This window comes from Culex pipiens, chromosome 2, assembly GCF_016801865.2.
Source record: "Culex pipiens pallens isolate TS chromosome 2, TS_CPP_V2, whole genome shotgun sequence".
Taxonomy (NCBI): Eukaryota; Metazoa; Arthropoda; class Insecta; order Diptera; family Culicidae; genus Culex; species Culex pipiens.
Window position 1 is genome coordinate 66569256 of NC_068938.1, and position 18867 is coordinate 66588122.

The following is an 18867-nucleotide window of genomic DNA, read 5'->3' on the forward strand; positions in this document are numbered from 1 at the left end:
TTTTGTTCTTCGAGGCAGAAATCTACAGGAATATGTCCACATCAATGACCGGATGTTTCAGCCGGTTCTGGTGCTTCCGGACGGCTATGTGCGTCAGCATAAGGTGCTTTTCCGGTACGTGGTACGTAACGTGAGGTGGCCGCTCTTGTTTCGCAACCTACGGTTAAAAGCGCATCCCACGGTGCTATCGGAAACCTTCACTCCGAGCTTGCGGTTTTCAAATTCGTTCTGTTGCTGCGGTTGAAAAAAAGAAAAAGGAGGCAATTTTTAGGTGTTGAGTCAGAAAACAATTTTCCCAAAGAAAAACACACGGACTTTCACTAGCTCGTTCTGCCACTTCCAGCCAATGTGGCCCGAAATCTTTGTCGTGACCTACCTGCATATTTCAAGCATTTTAAATTTCACAACTTGGCGACTCACTAACGAACCATATAACCGGGCAATCGGAACCGCTGTTGGCCAAGCACAGCCCGCGAGAATTCGCGGATCTCCGTAAAACCCGACTATGACAGACGGGCAAAAAAAAACGGACAGCGCTAAGTAAGAGAAACGTCAAGCTGGTTCAAAAAGAAGAGCAGGCGGCTGGCTATTTTAAAAAGTATGAAGAAGAATTTCTTCTTTTGACAGTACGATGTGCAAAAATGACGCACACTAAGACAAAAAGCTTTATCGTATGATTCAGATTGTAGTAGTATTGGTGAATTTTGTAACGGTTTGAACATCTGATGTTCAACATTGTGAACATCGGATGGGCAGCGGCGATTGAGCATTCAACGTTCACCGGATTTGGTTTGCGTGTACGCATTTCCCTTGTTATTTACCCATGCTCGGGAACGGCCTCCCGTTTGGTGGTCAACAACTCCTATCTCGACGCCGCCGATGCGCTTATCGTGGAAATTGAATAATAATTCTAATGGTTGGCGACGTTGGTCCGGCTCTCTCCGGGCAGGAAACCCATCGAAACTAATCGTGACAGAACCTGGGCCATCTGCCGCCATAACCACAAATCATTTGCAAGCGAATTCCACCTTGCGATTTTGGATGTTTGTTTGCTTCGGGAGAGGACGATTTGTTTTAGAGCTGGAAATTGATAGTGGAATTGCATGTTGGAGATCGTATCGTAACTGATTGGAATTATCAGGAAAAAAAATCGCTTTTTTCTCGCATTCTTTTCGATCTCATTTTTTTATGATACATATCTAATTATTTAATTTTTATTTTTATCTCAAACTTTGAAATATAAGAGCTCATATTTTACACAAATTCAGTTCTAACAAAACACCTTGTTAAACCAGTTGATATTCCACATGTCCCGTTACACTTCGATACTCTTCGAACTAATGATTTGCATCTGCGACTCCGTCGTCACAGTCTGTTTTTGTTCCGATCTTGCCAGGCACAGCAGTCCCAGTACGGTCAGTACCACCAAGTGCAGCAGCAGGACGAACTTCAGTGACACGTAGAACCCGTTAGAGGTCCATCTGCAAGAAAAAATGAAAGACACAAAAAACCATTACGAAAATGTGTTGATCCCTGAATCGTGCCCGCCGGGATCGTTCAACTTGATGATCGTCATCAAGCAGCAACATGATGAATATGAATAAATTCACGAAGGGCAAAGAAATTGGTGCAAATTTTTCGCTATTAAGGCGCTTAAAATATGCGAATGGCGTCGAATTAGTGACCCTTCAGGGTGGGCCCCTCAAACTGGAAGGTCAATTTATGTGTGTGTGCGGATTATTAATTTAATTATGATTAGGCTGAAACTTGTGGAAGGTACACCCTGTGTTGGTGAAGGTTGATCAACCCTCTTCATGCCAAATATTTAGACCCAAGCTTTTCACACGCAACTGGATTACTATATTTTTTCCTGTGTAGGTTTTTTTTACGATATCTCGTGACGGAAGGGCGGTACGACCCCTTCCATTTTTGAACATGCAAAAAAATACGTGTTTTTCAATAATTTGTAGCCTGAAATGGTGAAGATGCGGAAATTTAGTTTGAAAAGAACCGATGAATTTCAAAAAAAAGTACTTTCATCGGAAAAATACAAAAATAGCTTAAATGCCTCTGCTATTTTTCGTTACTCAATTGGAAAAAAAAATTGAGACACGTAATTTTATGGGAAAAAATATAAAAAATGAAACAATACGCTCAAAATATTTTTGAATTAACTCAAAAATTTTAAGCGTACTTATCATTTCAGAGGAACGGACTTAAAATTGTGTTGATTGCACATACAATTACATTAAAATTCTGAAGTTGACTGAAAAAATATTTTTTGCCCCTCGATTTTATGGCCGTTTTTGAAGAGGGGTTTGAAAAATATTTACAACAGTCTTATTACTAAAAAATAAATTCCCAAATAGTACTTTATGCAACAAGTTGCAAAAAGAGGTTTTGCAACGAGTTCCACACAACATTTTTTGCAATTCCAAAAAACACCCATTGAGTGAAATTTTAAGTCAAATTTTCATGTATTTTGTCAATAAATCGCTTAAATAAATAAAAATGTTGAAAAGTGTTACTTTTCGAAACAAGTGCTGAAAAGTTCAACTTTTCAGCACCCGTTTCAGTGCTTAAAAGTAGAACTTTTTAGCATTTATTTTGAAAAGTGTTGCTATTCGATTCTGTTATTTTTGGTAAGGGAAAGGGTTTTCAAGGGATACAACACCGACATTTTTTGATATCGGTTAGGGGACTAAAAAGACATCTTCTGAGCCAAAGTACGTGATGGTGCAAAATCTGGTTTAGAAAACATATTTTTTTAAACCGAAATTTTTCAATCGTTTTTTGAAGCAAAATCAAATTTGCAATCAAAAAGAACTCTACTTTTTTTTATTTATTTATTTTAATTTTTTTTATAAAACGTACCGATTTCATGTTGAAATATACATTTTTGCAATTCCGTCGTGAAACTACTTACTTTTCCTGTCATTCTTGAACGACGAAATAGCCTACTTTTCTGTACCAAAAATAACAGAATCGAATAGCAACACTTTTCAAAATAAATGCTGAAAAGTTCTACTTTTCAGCACTGAAATGGGTGCTGAAAAGTTGAACTTTTCAGCACTTGTTTCGAAAAGTAACACTTTTCAACATTTTTTTGATTTAAACGATTTATTGGCAAAATACATGAAAATTCGACTTAAAAATTCACTCAATGGGTGTTTTTTGAAATTGCAAAAAATGTTGTATGGAACTCGTTGCAAAACTTGATTTTTTCAGCACTCGTCGTATTTATCCAACTCGGTGAACCTCGTTGGATAAATGTACGACTCGTGCTGAAAAAATCCTCTTTTTGCAACTTGTTGCATAAACTACTATTTCGATTTCTTTTCGTTTTTTGCATTTTAAAAATAATTCTTGAAAGAAAAGCAAAAAAAAATATTTTCTTTACTTTGAAAATCGGGAAATTCGATTCTGAAAGACAGCCTTACAATGAACTCGAATCGGTAAAAATGAATTTTCCTCAGTGTCCTTGATTTTTTACTGAATTCGGTTAAGTTTACCAAATTTACAACTGCTGAACAGTTCGGTAAACTGAAAATTACCAAATTCGGTAAAAAATTACCGAAATTCGGTAATGCAGTTCATTATTGTTCATCGTACAACCGAAATTCGGTAAAATTTTGTTCATTTTGACAGATGGTTTACCGATCTAAACTTTACCGATTTTTCAACTACCGAACTCGGTAACAAAATAAATGTGTGTAGCCTGTAATTTTCAACTGATGATATCTTGGAAACTAATGGGTCGATTTTGAATGTTTAAAAATAAAACTGTTGCGAAATGTTTAAATCTTTCAATAAAAATATTCCAAACATTTGAAAATCAAGTTTAACTTTTGAAAAAGTCTACAAAAACATAATTTTCCGAATTTTACAGTTCAGACCAAGTTATAATTTTTTTTGAAATATTTTTAGTGAAACCATCAAACAATTTTGCTTATCTTTAATATTTGGTTGTTTCAGTTGATAATTACAGGCTTATTAGTTGACACTTACAGAAATTGTTTTTCATCGATTTGAATTCTTTGTTAAGCTGTACCTCAGAAAATAATTGCTCGATTTTCAAAGCTCCAGAGGGAAAATTTAAGAAAATTTTCACAAATTTTCAAATAGATTTTTTTCAGGTTTGGTTTTCAGTGTTTTTTAACACTCCTCTAGACAGGCTTCGATTTAAAAATCGCCAAAATTTTTCAACCAATTTTCAACTAAAATCTATGGGTAATTCTCCGCCAACTCACACAGCAGTTGCCCCGACCCCTCTTCGATTTGCGTGAAACTTTGTCCTAAGGGGTAACTTTTGTCCCTGATCACGAATCCGAGGTCCGTTTTTTGATATCTCGTGACGGAGGGGCGGTACGACCCCTTCCATTTTTGAACATGCGAAAAAAGAGGTGTTTTTCAATAATTTGCAGCCTTAAACGGTGATGAGATAGAATTTTGGTGTCAAAGGGACTTTTATGTAAAATTAGACGCCCGATTTGATGGCGTACTCAGAATTCCGAAAAAACGTATTTTTCATCAAAAAAAAAAAACACTAAAAAAGTTTAAAAAATTGTCCCATTTTCAGTTACTCGACTGTAAAATTTTTTGGAACATGTCATTTTATGGGAAATTTAATGTTCTTTTCGAATCTATATTGACTCAGAAGGGTCATTTTTTCATCTAGAACAAAATTTTTCATTTTAAAATTTCGTGTTTTTTTCTAACTTTGCAGGGTTATTTTTTAGAGTGTAACAATGTTCTACAAAGTTGTAGAGAAGACAATTACAAAAAAAATGATATATAGACATAAGGGGTTTGCTTATAAACATCACGAGTTATCGCGATTTTACGAAAAAAAAGTTTTGAAAAAGTTGGTCGTCGTTGATCATGGCCGTTCATGGTCACCCGCGACAGAAACGGACGACAAAACAAAGAGAAACGCAAAAAGTTACTTTTTCAAAACTTTTTTTCGTGAAATCGCGATAACTCGTGATGTTTATAAGCAAACCCCTTATGTCTATATATCATTTTTTTTTGTAATTGTCTGCTCTACAACTTTGTAGAACATTGTTACACTCTAAAAAATAACCCTGCAAAGTTAGAAAAAAACACGAAATTTTAAAATGAAAAATTTTGTTCTAGATGAAAAAATGACCCTTCTGAGTCAATATAGATTCGAAAAGAACATTAAATTTCCCATAAAATGACATGTTCCAAAAAATTTTACAGTCGAGTAACTGAAAATGGGACAATTTTTTAAACTTTTTTAGTGTTTTTTTTTTTTGATGAAAAATACGTTTTTTCGGAATTCTGAGTACGCCATCAAATCGGGCGTCTAATTTTACATAAAAGTCCCTTTGACACCAAAATTCTATCTCATCACCGTTTAAGGCTGCAAATTATTGAAAAACACCTCTTTTTTCGCATGTTCAAAAATGGAAGGGGTCGTACCGCCCCTCCGTCACGAGATATCAAAAAACGGACCTCGGATTCGTGATCAGGGACAAAAGTTACCCCTTAGGACAAAGTTTCACGCAAATCGAAGAGGGGTCGGGGCAACTGCTGTGTGAGTTGGCGGAGAATTACCCATAGATTTTAGTTGAAAATTGGTTGAAAAATTTTGGCGATTTTTAAATCGAAGCCTGTCTAGAGGAGTGTTAAAAAACACTGAAAAAAAGTTGGTCGTCATCGATCATGGCCGTTCATGGTCACCCGCGACAGAAACGGACGACGAAACAAAGAGAAACGCAAAAAGTAACTTTTTCAAAACTTTTTTTCGTAAAATCGTGATAACTTGTGATGTTTATAAGCAAACCCCTTATGTATATATATCAAAATTTTTGTAATTGTCTGCTCTACAACTTTGTAGAACATTGTTACACTCTAAAAAATAACCCTGCAAAGTTAGAAAAAACACGAAATTTTAAAATGAAAAATTTTGTTCTAAATGAAAAAATGACCCTTCTGGGACAATGTAGATTCGAAAAGTACATTAAATTTCCCATAAAATGACATGTTCCAAAAATTTTTACAGTCGAGTAACGGAAAATGGGAGAATTTTTAAAACTTTTTTAGTGTTTTTTTCGATGAAAAATACGTTTTTTCGGAATTCTGAGTACGCCATCAAATCGGGCGTCTAATTTTACATAAAAGTCCCTTTGACACCAAATTTCTATCTCATCACCGTTTCAGGCTGCAAATTATTGAAAAACACCTCTTTTTTCGCATGTTCAAAAATGGAAGGGGTCGTACCGCCCCTCCGTCACGAGATATCAAAAAACGGACCTCGGATTCGTGATCAGGGACAAAAGTTACCCCTTAGGACAAAGTTTCACGCAAATCGAAGAGGGGTCGGGGCAACTTTTCCCGATTTCGTGTGAGTTGGTAGAGAATTACCCCTATAGAAAGCATTGGAAAGAAGAACTCTTGAAATTTTAGAAAATTTTAGGGGTTTAAAGTTTTACTTGTTTGAAGTAGTTTTACTTGTATTAATTTTTTTAGGAGTCAGCTTTGGCTGTGTTTTAGTGACATTTCCTTTATTTTAAGTAAAAAGAAGTATGCAGTTATTTTTGTAGTGTCCCAGACTATGCCACTATGCATTTTTTTCTATAGCAGAAAATGTGAAAAACAAGCAAAAGCAAACCATATACCTTTCTTTAGTAAGAAAGGCAAAAAGTGACTGTTAAAAACATAAAAAAATAGATAGGCAAAATGTAATGGTTGGAGGTGGTAGAATAGGCCAAATACTGCCAAAAACAAACATAAACTAAACAAGAAATGCAAATTAAAATACTTAAAAACTAAACAAGAAAAACATAAAACAAAAGAAATAAAACGGGAAAAATAAAAAATAAACGAAAAAAAGGTGGGCAGTAGAGGTTTTTTTTCTGTTTGAGTATTAAGCCACTTAATCCTGATTACGAGAACTATTGTAGCGTGTTACCCATTTTTACTGTTATTAAGCATTTCCAGATCTATAACACAGTCCCTATTGAGAGGAAAAGTGCTGTTCCATCCAGATGCTGTAAACTCCATTCCTTGTGCCTTGTGCGCTATGTATCGCTAGAACCGCGGTGACAATTTTTTCGTGTCATTTTTCAAGCTCTTCCCAGCAGCTATTATTTGCCGCGCGGGGTCTTGTAAAGACAATTGTCTTTTTGCAGCGCTACTTTTGCGGTGTTCCCTTTGCTCTGATCTGGACAATGCGACAGGACTGCAGTGCAATACCGATCGGCTGGGCATTATTTACATGCGAAGGCACGAGGAATGTATTTTGGGAAAGAGGCGCAAAAGAATATCCCAAGATCGATCACATGCTTAAAGAGCACGTGAAGCAACCGTTTTATACTCATGCGGTTGCTGCTACCTCTGAACTTAAACCTAAGGCTGCCACCCTGAGAAGAACCCATGACATTCCGCTTATGAGGCGAAACCCGTAACCATTCGGCCACAGAAGGTTGGCAAGAGGGTTACAGTTTAAATTGTGTTAAAAATTAATTTGCTTCAGTGTCATCTAGTAAGCTTTAATTTTTAAACTTGCGAAACATTTGTTTCGATTTTCAATGTTTGAAACAATTGTGTTTTTTTTGCTTTTTCTTCTGCTTTCTAATATTGAAAGATCCGAATGTCGAGTAACCTTTTAAAATGGCTTAAAACACTTATTTTGGACATTTTGGGTTGGGCTAGATTTTAATGTTTTGAATTTGAATCAAAAGATTTTTGAAAAATTTATTCACAAATTTCTTGGAGTTAGCTTTCTGAAAAATTTCATTCTTTAGTTGATTCCCTAGTCCAAATCAACAAAAGACCTTTTTTTAACAGCAAATAATTTTTTTATCATAAGTACAAGTATTCTGATCGATTAAATGTCTTTAGCAAAGTTTCTAGAAAGGCGCTCTGAAAGCACTCTAAAAGAGAAAAAGACCCACTTGTTTGTAATAATAATTATAAAATCATCGTACCATTTTTGAGGCTTTTAAAAAAATCCCATTTGATGTTTTGAAAAAAAGCAATGCTTAATTTTGTAATTAGCCTTAATGTTAATATTTAATTGCGATTTTTGGAATGGATTGAATTTTAATTTCACCGTTTATACTTTAGAGCCAGGATTGCCAGGTTGCCAGATAAATCTGGGAATGCCAGATTTTTTAAAGTGTCAGCCAGAATAAAGATTCATCCTTCTCAGTGCCATATTTTGAAAGATTTTACCAGATTTTGCACCTTATGCCCTTTTTGAACAACTTTTTGATTAAAATGAATGAATTTAATTGAAAATCAAAAATAACATAATGTGTTTTTCCTAAACAGAATGTAAATTAAACATTGTTAAAGCCATAAAATCAGTTGAGACACCTAAATTCTTCCAACTTTTGAATTAATTCATATTATCCCTCCCCTTCATCATTAAGAATTGTTAGATTTTTGTCTGCCAGATTTTTCCAGATTTTTGATCGATGCTTTGCCAGATTTTTAATATTTTGACCTGGTAAACCTGGTTTATTTTCAAAGGTTTATTTATTGTTGTCCTTCTCCTGAATTTTGTATTTTTTTGTAATTTTGGCCGTTGCCAATATTTTTCAAAGCTTATCTCGCCCCTCTCCCTTAAAAAATGGTCCGAAAAATCAAATTCAATTTTTTAACTTTATTTTACGCAGGGTGGTACTAGCCCTTGCATTATTAAACATTTGAAAAAGACTTGTTTTTCAATGATTAGCAGCCACAGTGGTGATGATTTAGAAATTATAGAACTAAGCGACCGTTTTGATAACGTACTCAAAAAACTCCACTGTAAAAAATCGTGTCATGTCATTAAATTTTTTAATTTAAAATTCAAAAATACACGTTTTCAGAACACAAAAAAAATAACCTTGAGGGTTAAACCTAACACTCACATGACCAGCCCTCGGGTGTTGTCCTCGGTTTGAATCTGAACGAAGCGCACTTGGTCGGGAGGGCTTCCCCGCGAATCCAGTGCACCCAACGCGTTGAAGATCTCCGCTTGGGTCGTTTCGATCTGGCTGCCGAGTCGTTCCGCCAGTCCGCGTAGCCGCAACATGGCCACGATGTCCTTTCCCTGCTGATGATGACCGGTGGTGCCGAAATCGATTAGCACGGGTTGTTCGCGCTCCTGCCGGGGAATGAAATCGATTAATTTGCATACAGATGGGCAATAACTTAATTATTTTCTTTTTTGGGAATTTAGTTTTTTTTAAGCGTTTTCTCTCTTCCGTTGCGTTGACAAGTGGTGCAGCTTTTCGCTCCTCGATCGTTCCGAGTGATCAGGGCGTAACGCAGTCCGGGGACAAAAAGCGATGATGATTCAATTACGGTTGACATCGAGCCACATTAAACGACTACTGAAAATTGATAAGGAATTTGGGGACGTCGTTTTTTTTCGATGCATTTTTTATCGTGGCCACCCAATTTGTTGTTTGTAAAATGTTATGGAGTCCCTTAAAAAAGGGCATATTTTATTTAAGAAAAATTTGTGATCCACAGATAATTTCAATTTCAAAGCTCATGTTCATTCTTCGGGAACATGACTCGCGTCGTTTAAGCTGCTGATGCCTTTAATGACAACTGCATAAATAACACCTTCAGGCCACACCTCCCACACTTTCCAAAGCTAACCCAAATCCAGAAGCCTTCGGATCGATTAAACAGTAGAACCAACGGAGCCAAGCGACTGCCACTTCCGCACGTACATTGGCAATTATTGCAGCCGTCCGTCCAGTGCCAATAGCCGTGACGGATACTCTTGTAGAATTAGTGCGTAAAACAGAAGCCAGCCCCCGCCACGTCGATAGTAACCGTCCAAAGTCCACTTGGACTTATCAGGAGTGGGAAGAAGTAGAAAAAGAGAACAAAGGTAGATGTTCCTTTGTTTGGTCTAGTCTTAAAACCCACACAAAAAAATGACGGAATAGACCCAATCTAGGACCTTCAACCCTCCTTCTCCTTAAGTGATGCACTGCGAATAGAACCACTGCTGAGAGAGGCCTTCACAAAAAAACGCCAACCGAGTTGCGCACCAATGAGTTCGAATTGAGTGCTGTGGGCAGGGTTGCCAACCCCTCCTCTGAGGTTCCGCCGAAAGTTCCGGAAATGTCCGTCAAATCTGCGGTCTTTACCCGGTAATTACGAACGAAGAAAACCCCGACCCGGGACTGACTGTGGCTGTCCAGAGTCGAAGTCCACTTGCAATAATTCGATTAACGAGGCGTTGAGAAGTGCTCAACCGTACACCGGGAAGACCGTACGGACCTTAATGCCGAGAATATTTGAAGATTAATCGTAAAGTTGGTGTTCTATGCAGGGTAGTTTTTTGTTAATATTTTTGACATAAAAAAGAAGATTCAGAGTTTAGACTGTAACTCGTCGTGATTGTGCTGTCTTGTTGCACGTGCGTTTAACGCTAAATTGTGTTCACGATGCAATTTTGTGCAGCATGCAATGTCTCACCTTTTGACCTTCGCAGATCCTCAAAACACTATTTCAAACCTCACTCTTCATGCGAAATTTAGTTCCGATCAGATCGTGCGATCTTGACACACCCTGCAAGTTGCTAAAGGAAATATTAGTCAGCCACCATGTTTGATTTTTTTTCCCGTAAAATAAAAAAGGTAGTTTTGCTTATTTAATTTCAGTTATTTTTCACATTCTTCCAGTTTCAAATATTTTTATGTTTGAGTCGTTTCTCAAAAAGATTATTTAAAAATGTCATTAGAAGTTTTTATTCTTACAAAATTTGGCATTTTAGCTTTGTTTCTTGACTCTGATCAAAAACCAAAATTAAAAATCTTAAACCTTTTTTTCTATATTTTGAAACAAATGCTTAAATAATATAAAGGTTGTTTCACTGTAGTTTTTTTTAAATTAGTTTACAATGGATTGCACAAGTTTTTAGCAATATTTTTTTAACCCTTTTTTTAGGAAATTGTGAAACTAGGGAAGGGGGAGACCGAACTTTTCAATTTTGGTCCAATATTTCTGGAATAGCTTTACTTTGGCCACAAACATTGAATCCATGAAACATTTTAAAATTTGGAGTGGTGCACTGCCGTTCTACGCATAATTGTTCCATGTTCAAAAAAGTGCAACTGAGAAAAACGCGATTGAAATTTTTCGACCGATTTCTGTGTTTCTACGCATAATTGTCCCGTGGGTTCCTATTCGCCCTATGTGTCCCTAATGGCCCGGTTACCAGTTTATCACTCTTATTTGTGATTCTCTTGCTATACAATCGGTAAACAATACATAATGCTCAATAAAACTAATGATTCCGTGTAAGAAAATACTTGGTGGGACAATTATGCGTAGAAGGTTAACGATGGGACAAACAGACTTGGTGTTGTTTTCTATGAGTCTCCGAACAAAGTACCAGATTTTATGTGTTTTTCTTAAAGTACACATCAAAACTTAAAAATGTCATAAAGTCAAAATCGTCCAAAAATGACATGGGACAATTATGCGTAGAACGCTTGCACCAGTGCTCCACCGGGAAGATACGGAACTTGTTTTATGTGCCGATGAAAACTCTATCTTTACAAAAACTAGATTTTATGGCTACAAATTATTTAAAATTGTTTAAGAGATAATTTTATATAGATTTTTTTATATTGAAATTTTTATTTATTTATTTTTGTTAACATAGAAACTCAAAATATGACCAAAAATCAAAATTTTGAGGACAGATCCAGATTCAGTGGGCAAAAATACATGGTAAAACAGATACTTGGACAAATTTTTAAATTTCGTTAGGGTGGTCCCATGTGGGTTTCCCTTGAAAATTTAACTTTTTCAAAAAAAGATATCTCGAGTTTACACAAAACCACCCCTGAAAATTTTCAGTGTTTTTAGTGCTGAATCTCTTCTTTCAAATGCAACTTGGCGCTTAAAATTTCGCCTGCGCCTTTTCGAGACATTTAAGTTTTAAATTTTCATATTTTTAACCTAAAAATGGCTGTAACTTTTGACCGTTAAGTACAAATCGACTTGTCAAAAAATAAAAATAAATGTTTTTCAGAGCTCTGAAAGTGCCCCGAATATCACTTTTCTCTTAAACTTAACCATGAATTGCCACGATAAAAAACAGATTTTTGAAGGTTTTCTCAGATGCTTTCTACAAATTTGGTCGTAATAGGCGTTGATAACGAGATAAAACTTTGGTGTCTTCGACAAAAGTTGCTTGGATTGGCAACCCCAACAACTTTCTAGAAGACAAAAAAATCCCAAAAATATTCCTGAAAAGTTAGATTTTCAAAATCACTCTAATCGTGAACCACCCTAATTTTCAACTAAACCTAAAGTTGTCTTTTTCCATTTGCATCAAATCTTCCAAAACTTCACTATTTTTCAGAAAATCCATTTTCAAGAAGAAGCAGTTGAAAATATTGTCACATCTCTGAGAAATTCGATCTTAAAGTTTTGGTGCACAACTACCATAGGCGTTAGAAGGTTCAATTAAACTTGCTTTTCCTAATTGCACTTTGTAAAAATATGGGTTGTTTTTGAGGATTTGCAATCTTTGGAACATGAGCAGTTTTTTTTATAAACTGTGTGTGTGTGTGTGTGTGTGTGTGTGTGTGTGTGTGTGCGTGTGTGTGCAACCAACCAAACGGGACCACGCGGTCGCTTCTTACAAATTGAGTTGTTTCCATGTATTTTGAGATCTACATTCTATACATGCAATTAACTCGCATAGGCATTTGGAAGGTGTTAGCTCTGCCGAGCTTCGGTGACCCATTTCTACGCTGGCTAGCCGAGCGCGAGGTACTTCAGCTTTATCGACAAGCCCCGCCCTGAAGAACTTTGGACCAATCGGATTCAAACGTTATTTAGAACTTCCGAACCCTTGTCAAATGGACAAGGACCCAGCGCGTATATAGTTGATAGTAACAGTATTCCTAATTCCAGTCATAGCTCACCAAGTCGCGAAGGCATAGTGGTTAGCATTTTTGCTTACCAATCCAAAGGACGGGGGATCGAACCCCGACTCGAGCACTGGTTATATAAACTGGTTTGAAAAAAATGTTGTATTTTTCCTGTGAGCAGTTTTCAAAATAATGATTTCAAATTTAATGAGCTTTTTAAATTTAATTCTGTGAATATTTGCATTTCACATGAACTAATTTTAAGGAACTTCTCCTCTTTAATTTTCAACTGGTTTGTGCTATGCCCAAATGTAATAATTAAGTTTTTTAATATTTTTTGCAACAATATTATTTTTTCAATACCATTTTTATACACTTACAATAAAACTATATTTTTTGTTTACCAGTTAAAGGTATTAAAGGTGCAAACTAGGCTTTATATTGATAAAAAAAACAATAAAATTCAAAAAAGTCAAATAAGTATTTGTTGTTTGAGAGAAAACGAAATCTCACAATAAGTATTATTTTAAAAAAACTCATTTTTTTCAACTTGTGTTAACCCACCGGAGGTCGCGTACGTGTACTTTGTACACAGTTTGTAAGGGCACTTGTAAGAAAGGCGAAAACACGCGACTTCCCGAAGGTTAATGTGAAAAAAAGAGGCAAACCCCCCAGAAATGTATGTAAACAATGTTGACTCAGGTTCAAAATTAAAAAAAAATATATTTAAAAAATTATGCCATAAAAAACAATATTGAAAAACAATCTGACACAAATAAAGAACAGCTCGAAATTCTAATTATTAAATCATTTTTACAATTATTCGATTAACGAACTTGATAGGTTTTTGACCAAATGCCACAAAATTTAAACTATAAGCTGCTGAAAATGTAAATATTAATATCACAAGAAATTTAAAAAAAAACAGGTGTAAGTAAAAACTATCACTTAGTAAGTGACCAATAAACTTGAAAGAAACTCTTTTTTTTAACCTTCCCTTGATATTAAAAAAAAATCACACATAAGGTATTGGGGTCCTTTTCGACCCCAAACTTTAAAAAATCGCCAAAAATCCAGTTTTTGACCGATTCCGGTTCTTTTGGTCACAAATGAAAGCTTAGAACATCCCCTTTCCGAAACTGACCTGGAAAACCGGATTTGGTCACTGTGGCCACCGGGAATCGACTACAACCGAAAAAAGGCCTTTTTGAGACCCCAACTTTGACGACCTGTATCTCCGGCAAATTTTAACCAATCAGGATGCTCCAGGTTGCATTCGACAGGTATTTACCTGTACTTTGACCACAAATATTAATATCAGAGCCAGGTGACCTACTGGTTCCGGAAATCCGGAATATCCGAAAAGTTCATATTTTCCTGTTTTTCACGAGTCATCCTGACCAATCTGATACCAATACTGTCATGATAGTTGAAATTGATCCATAAAACTTACTAAAAACACAATACACGATTGCCAGAACCACTCTGGAGTGTTAGTGGCCACTTCCGGGTAACCTGGAACCGGTTTGAATTTTTTGTTGAAAACCCATCATGTTGCATATCAAACTTCATGAAATTGAAAGATATGTCCATCTTTGATAATGCCGTTAATCTCTGAGTCATCCTGGCCAATCTGGAACCGGTTACCGGTGGAGCCTTGGGGACACTTCCGGAATATGAGATAAACCCTATCATCCGACATATCAAACTTCATGAAATTGAAAGATATGTCAATCTACGGTCATGCCGTTGTTCGTTGACCCATCCTGGCCAATTTGGAACCGGTTACCGGTGGCCCCTTCGGGACACTTCCGGAATATGAGATAAACCCTATCATCCGACGTATTAAACTTCATGAAATTGAAAGATATGTCTATTTACGGTCATGCCGTTGTTCGCTGACCCATTGTGGCCAATCTGGAACCGGTTACCGGTGGCGCCTTGAGGACACTTCCGGAATATGAGAGAAATCCTATCATCCGACATATCAAACTTCATGAAATTGAAAGATATGTCAATCTACGGTCATGCCATTGTTCGTTGACCCATCCTGGCCAATCTGGAACCGGTTACCGGTGGAGCCTTGGGGACACTTCTGGAATATGAGATAAACCCTATCACCCGACATATCAAACTTCATGAAATTGAAAGATATGTCAATTTACGGTCATGCCATTGTTCGCTGACCCTTTCTGGCCAATCTGGAACCGGTTACCGGTGGCGCCTTGAGGACACTTCCGGAATATGAGAGAAACCCTATCATCCGACATATCAAACTTCACGAAATTGAAAGATATGTCAATCTACGGTCATGCCATTGTTCGTTGACCCATCCTGGCCAATCTGGAACCGGTTACCGGTGGCGCCTTGAGGACACTTCCGGAATATGAGAGAAACCCTATCACCCGACATATCAAAGTTCATGAAATTGAAAGATATGTCAATCTACGGTCATGCCGTTGTTCGTTGATTCATCCTGGCCAATCTGAAACCAGTTACCGGTGGCCCCTTGGGGACATTCGCGGAATATGAGATAAACCCTATCATCCGACATATCAAACTTCATGAAATTAAAAGATATGTCAATCCACGGTCATGCCATTATTTGCTGAGCCATCCTGGCCAACCTGGAACCGGTTACGGGTGGCCCCTTGGGGACACTTCCGGAATATGAGAGAAACCTTATCATCCGACAAATCAAACTTCATGAAATTGAAAGATATGTCAATCTACGGTCATGCCGTTGTTCGCTGATCCATCCTGGTCAATCTGGAACCAGTTACCGATGGCCCCTTGGGGACACTTCCGGAATATGAGAGAAACCCTATCATCCGCCATATCAAACTTCATGAAATTGAAAGATATGTTTATTTACGGTCATGCCGTTGTTCGTTGAAACATTGTGGCCAATCTGAAACAGGTTACCGGTGGCCCTTTGGGGACACTCCTGGAATATGATAGAAACCCTATCATCTTACATATCAAACTTCATGAAATTGAAAGATATGTCAATCTACGGTCATGCCGTTGTTCGCTGATCCATTCTGGAACTGGTTCCCTGTGGCCCTATGGGGACACTCCCGGAATATGATATGTCGGATGATAGGATTTTTCTCATATTCCGGGAGTGTCCCGAAGGGGCTACCGGTAACCGGTTCCAGATTGGCCAAGATGGGTCAGCGAACATTGGCATGACCGTAGATTGACATATCTTTCAATTTCATGAAGTTTGATATGTCGGATGATAGGGTTTATCTCATATTCCGGAAGTGTCCCCAAGGCTCCACCGGTAACCGGTTCCAGATTGGCCAGGATGACTCAGAGATTAACGGCATTATCAAATATGGACATATCTTTCAATTTCATGAAGTTTGATATGCAACATGATGGGTTTTCAACAAAAAATTCAAATTGGCCGTTCATCGGGTACCCGGGAACCGGTTCCAGGTTACCCGGAAGTGGCCACTAACACTCCAGAGTGGTTCTGGCAATCGTGTATTGTGTTTTTAGTAAGTTTTATGGATCAATTTCAACTATCATGACAGTATTGGTATCAGATTGGTCAGGATGACTCGTGAAAAACAGGAAAATATGAACTTTTCGGATATTCCGGATTTCCGGAACCGGTAGGTCACCTGGCTCTGATATTAATATTTGTGGTCAAAGTACAGGTAAATACCTGTCGAATGCAACCTGGAGCATCCTGATTGGTTAAAATTTGCCGGAGATACAGGTCGTCAATGTTGGGGTCTCAAAAAGGCCTTTTTTCGGTTGTAGTCGATTCCCGGTGGCCACAGTGACCAAATCCGGTTTTCCAGGTCGGTTTCGGAAAGGGGACGTTCTAAGCTTTCATTTGTGACCAAAAGAACCGGAAACGGTCAAAAACTGGATTTTTGGTGATTTTTTAAAGTTTGGGGTCGAAAAGGACCCCAATACCTTTAAAGTAACTTTTGTTATGGACGCTCCCCTAGGGGTCGTCCAAGGTTTATTTGTTTTGTGAAATGTGTATTTATACTATAAATTTAATGTCAGAAAATTTCAAGGCTCTAGCATGTATATAGCAAAAGTTATGGCAAATTTAATTTTCAAAAAGGCCGAAAAGGACCCCAATACCGTAGGAAGGTTAAGTTTTGGAGTTCTTTGAAACATGATCAGTTTATTTTAATTTGTGTTCTACTCTTGCTCCCAATTCTGACAAAAAAATAAACAAAAAACAAAACAAAACATTTTTTCAAAGTTTTATGCTTCACTTTTTAATTTGGTGAAATTTTGCGTATTTTTCTTCAAAATTTAAAAATTTAAACTATAAAGCTATAAAGCTCTTTTTCGGGTAATTTTTTTTAGAAATAAAAGTGTTTTATTTTTTCTAGGTGTGACAAATTCAAAAAGTTTAGAAAATTCTCTGCAATTTTCGATTGTGAACATTGTTGATCCGACCTTGCAAAGAATACAAATTTAGAATTTCGAAATCAGAACTAACATTTCAAAAGGGCTTGAAAAGTCTTAGTTGGCATAAACATAACAAAATATTTGCGACGGCTACATAATTTCTGCTTGAAAACGCTCAATGTCCCAAATCTCCCCAAACTACTTACAGATTTTGGTACAAATCTTGGATCATCACTTCCGGCAAAATCACTTAAGAGCAAGACCAGTAAAAATATGAAATGTACTGAAATACTAATAATTTCCATGGTGAGCCGGCAAAAGCTTCAATTAAACTAGTGAGCTGGTTCAAACGATTGTCTATGCCAGTGTCGACCCTGTGCCAGGTTTCCAAGTTTTCACATACATTATACGAAAAAAGGCTTCCAGCTGGGTAAACACAATATACTTCGAGGTAATTTGCTTTGCCTCTCAAGTGATACCGTGTGCTTCATTGAAAATGATAATATTCTAATTTGCTACAGTGGTGTGCCTGTTTTTCAGCAAAATTTAAAAATATTTTTGCTGAAAAATTTAAATTTGGAGGTGTTTTAATGAGTTTAGTGTTGAAATATTTGTTGATGACTTGATGGAATGTTTGTAAAAATAAGTTTTGCTCAAATTATTCAAGAACAACCTTATTGCTTATTTTGCAATTACACAACTAATCAAGCTCTTATCAAGCTTTGTTTTCTGCTTGGTCTTTTTTGCATTACCCTTTCCCATTTTTAACCTGTCATTATGCGAATCGAATTTGTCCGCCGCGGCCGCACAAAACGGGCCACACCCGGCACCATAAGGAGTGCTCACACTTTAAAGTAAAGCAAATTATCACCCATTAATCGACCAAGCAGAGCTCAGTTGCGAGCTACCATACTAATGTGCGGCTCGTAATTTTGATAGTCACTTACTGGTTCTGGACTTGGGAAGAGAGAGCGGAACCCGCAGAGTTCGTGACTTTATGAAGCAATTGCAGCGGGCCACGAAATGACATTAATGTGCGTCTTCAGAGTAAATGATTCAATTTTGGCTTCCTTCTGTTTTGTTCCGCCACTTGCAGCAAGAATATTGATCGAGTTTTTATCCGTTCGAAATTTGGCACTGTATCTCTTAAAGGAATCTACCAAATCAAAAAAAACTATTGATAGGATTTTTTTGCTGAGAAGTATTTGTTTAATCAAAGTGTTTGGACAGTGAAAATTAATGCTCCACAACAATAAAATAGCTTTTAAATTTGTTTCAGTGACCACAAAGTTGAAATGAAAAAAATATCATGCAGAAATAATGTATTTCATGGCAAAATTAGTATTCTCAACTTGTGAATAAATGAAAATCATTGAATTTGCGTTAAAAATCTAATTTCTAGCGTTATTTAACTTGAAGCACTATTTCATGAAATCACAAAGTGAGTTTTTGAAAAATGGTTGTTTTCTTTGGGTGAATTTCATGTGATTCGAAGTTGTTTTTTTTAATGATTTTTCATGGTTCCATTTATGGTATGATTTTAGTTTTATGGTTATATGGCCTAATATTTCAATTAATTAGATGAAAATAATTTTCATAGTGTAAAAGTGGT

The 18867-nt window shown here is 36.7% G+C and overlaps 2 protein-coding genes across 2 annotated transcripts in view; one reads left to right on the forward strand and one right to left on the reverse strand.

The window, feature by feature from the left end:
- LOC120425917 (histone acetyltransferase KAT7-like) overlaps positions 1–18867 on the forward strand; it is a 70132-nt gene that overhangs the window by 41454 nt on the left and 9811 nt on the right. The gene's annotated exons all lie outside the window — the stretch shown is intronic.
- On the reverse strand, positions 1173–17586 carry LOC120425912 (uncharacterized). The gene is made up of 3 exons (XM_039590532.2): positions 17462–17586; positions 8886–9121; positions 1173–1481 (listed from the first exon to the last, which is right to left on the reverse strand). Exons 1-3 carry the CDS (start codon positions 17558–17560, stop codon positions 1316–1318), a joined length of 501 nt encoding a protein of 166 aa, XP_039446466.1. The 5' UTR covers positions 17561–17586; the 3' UTR covers positions 1173–1315.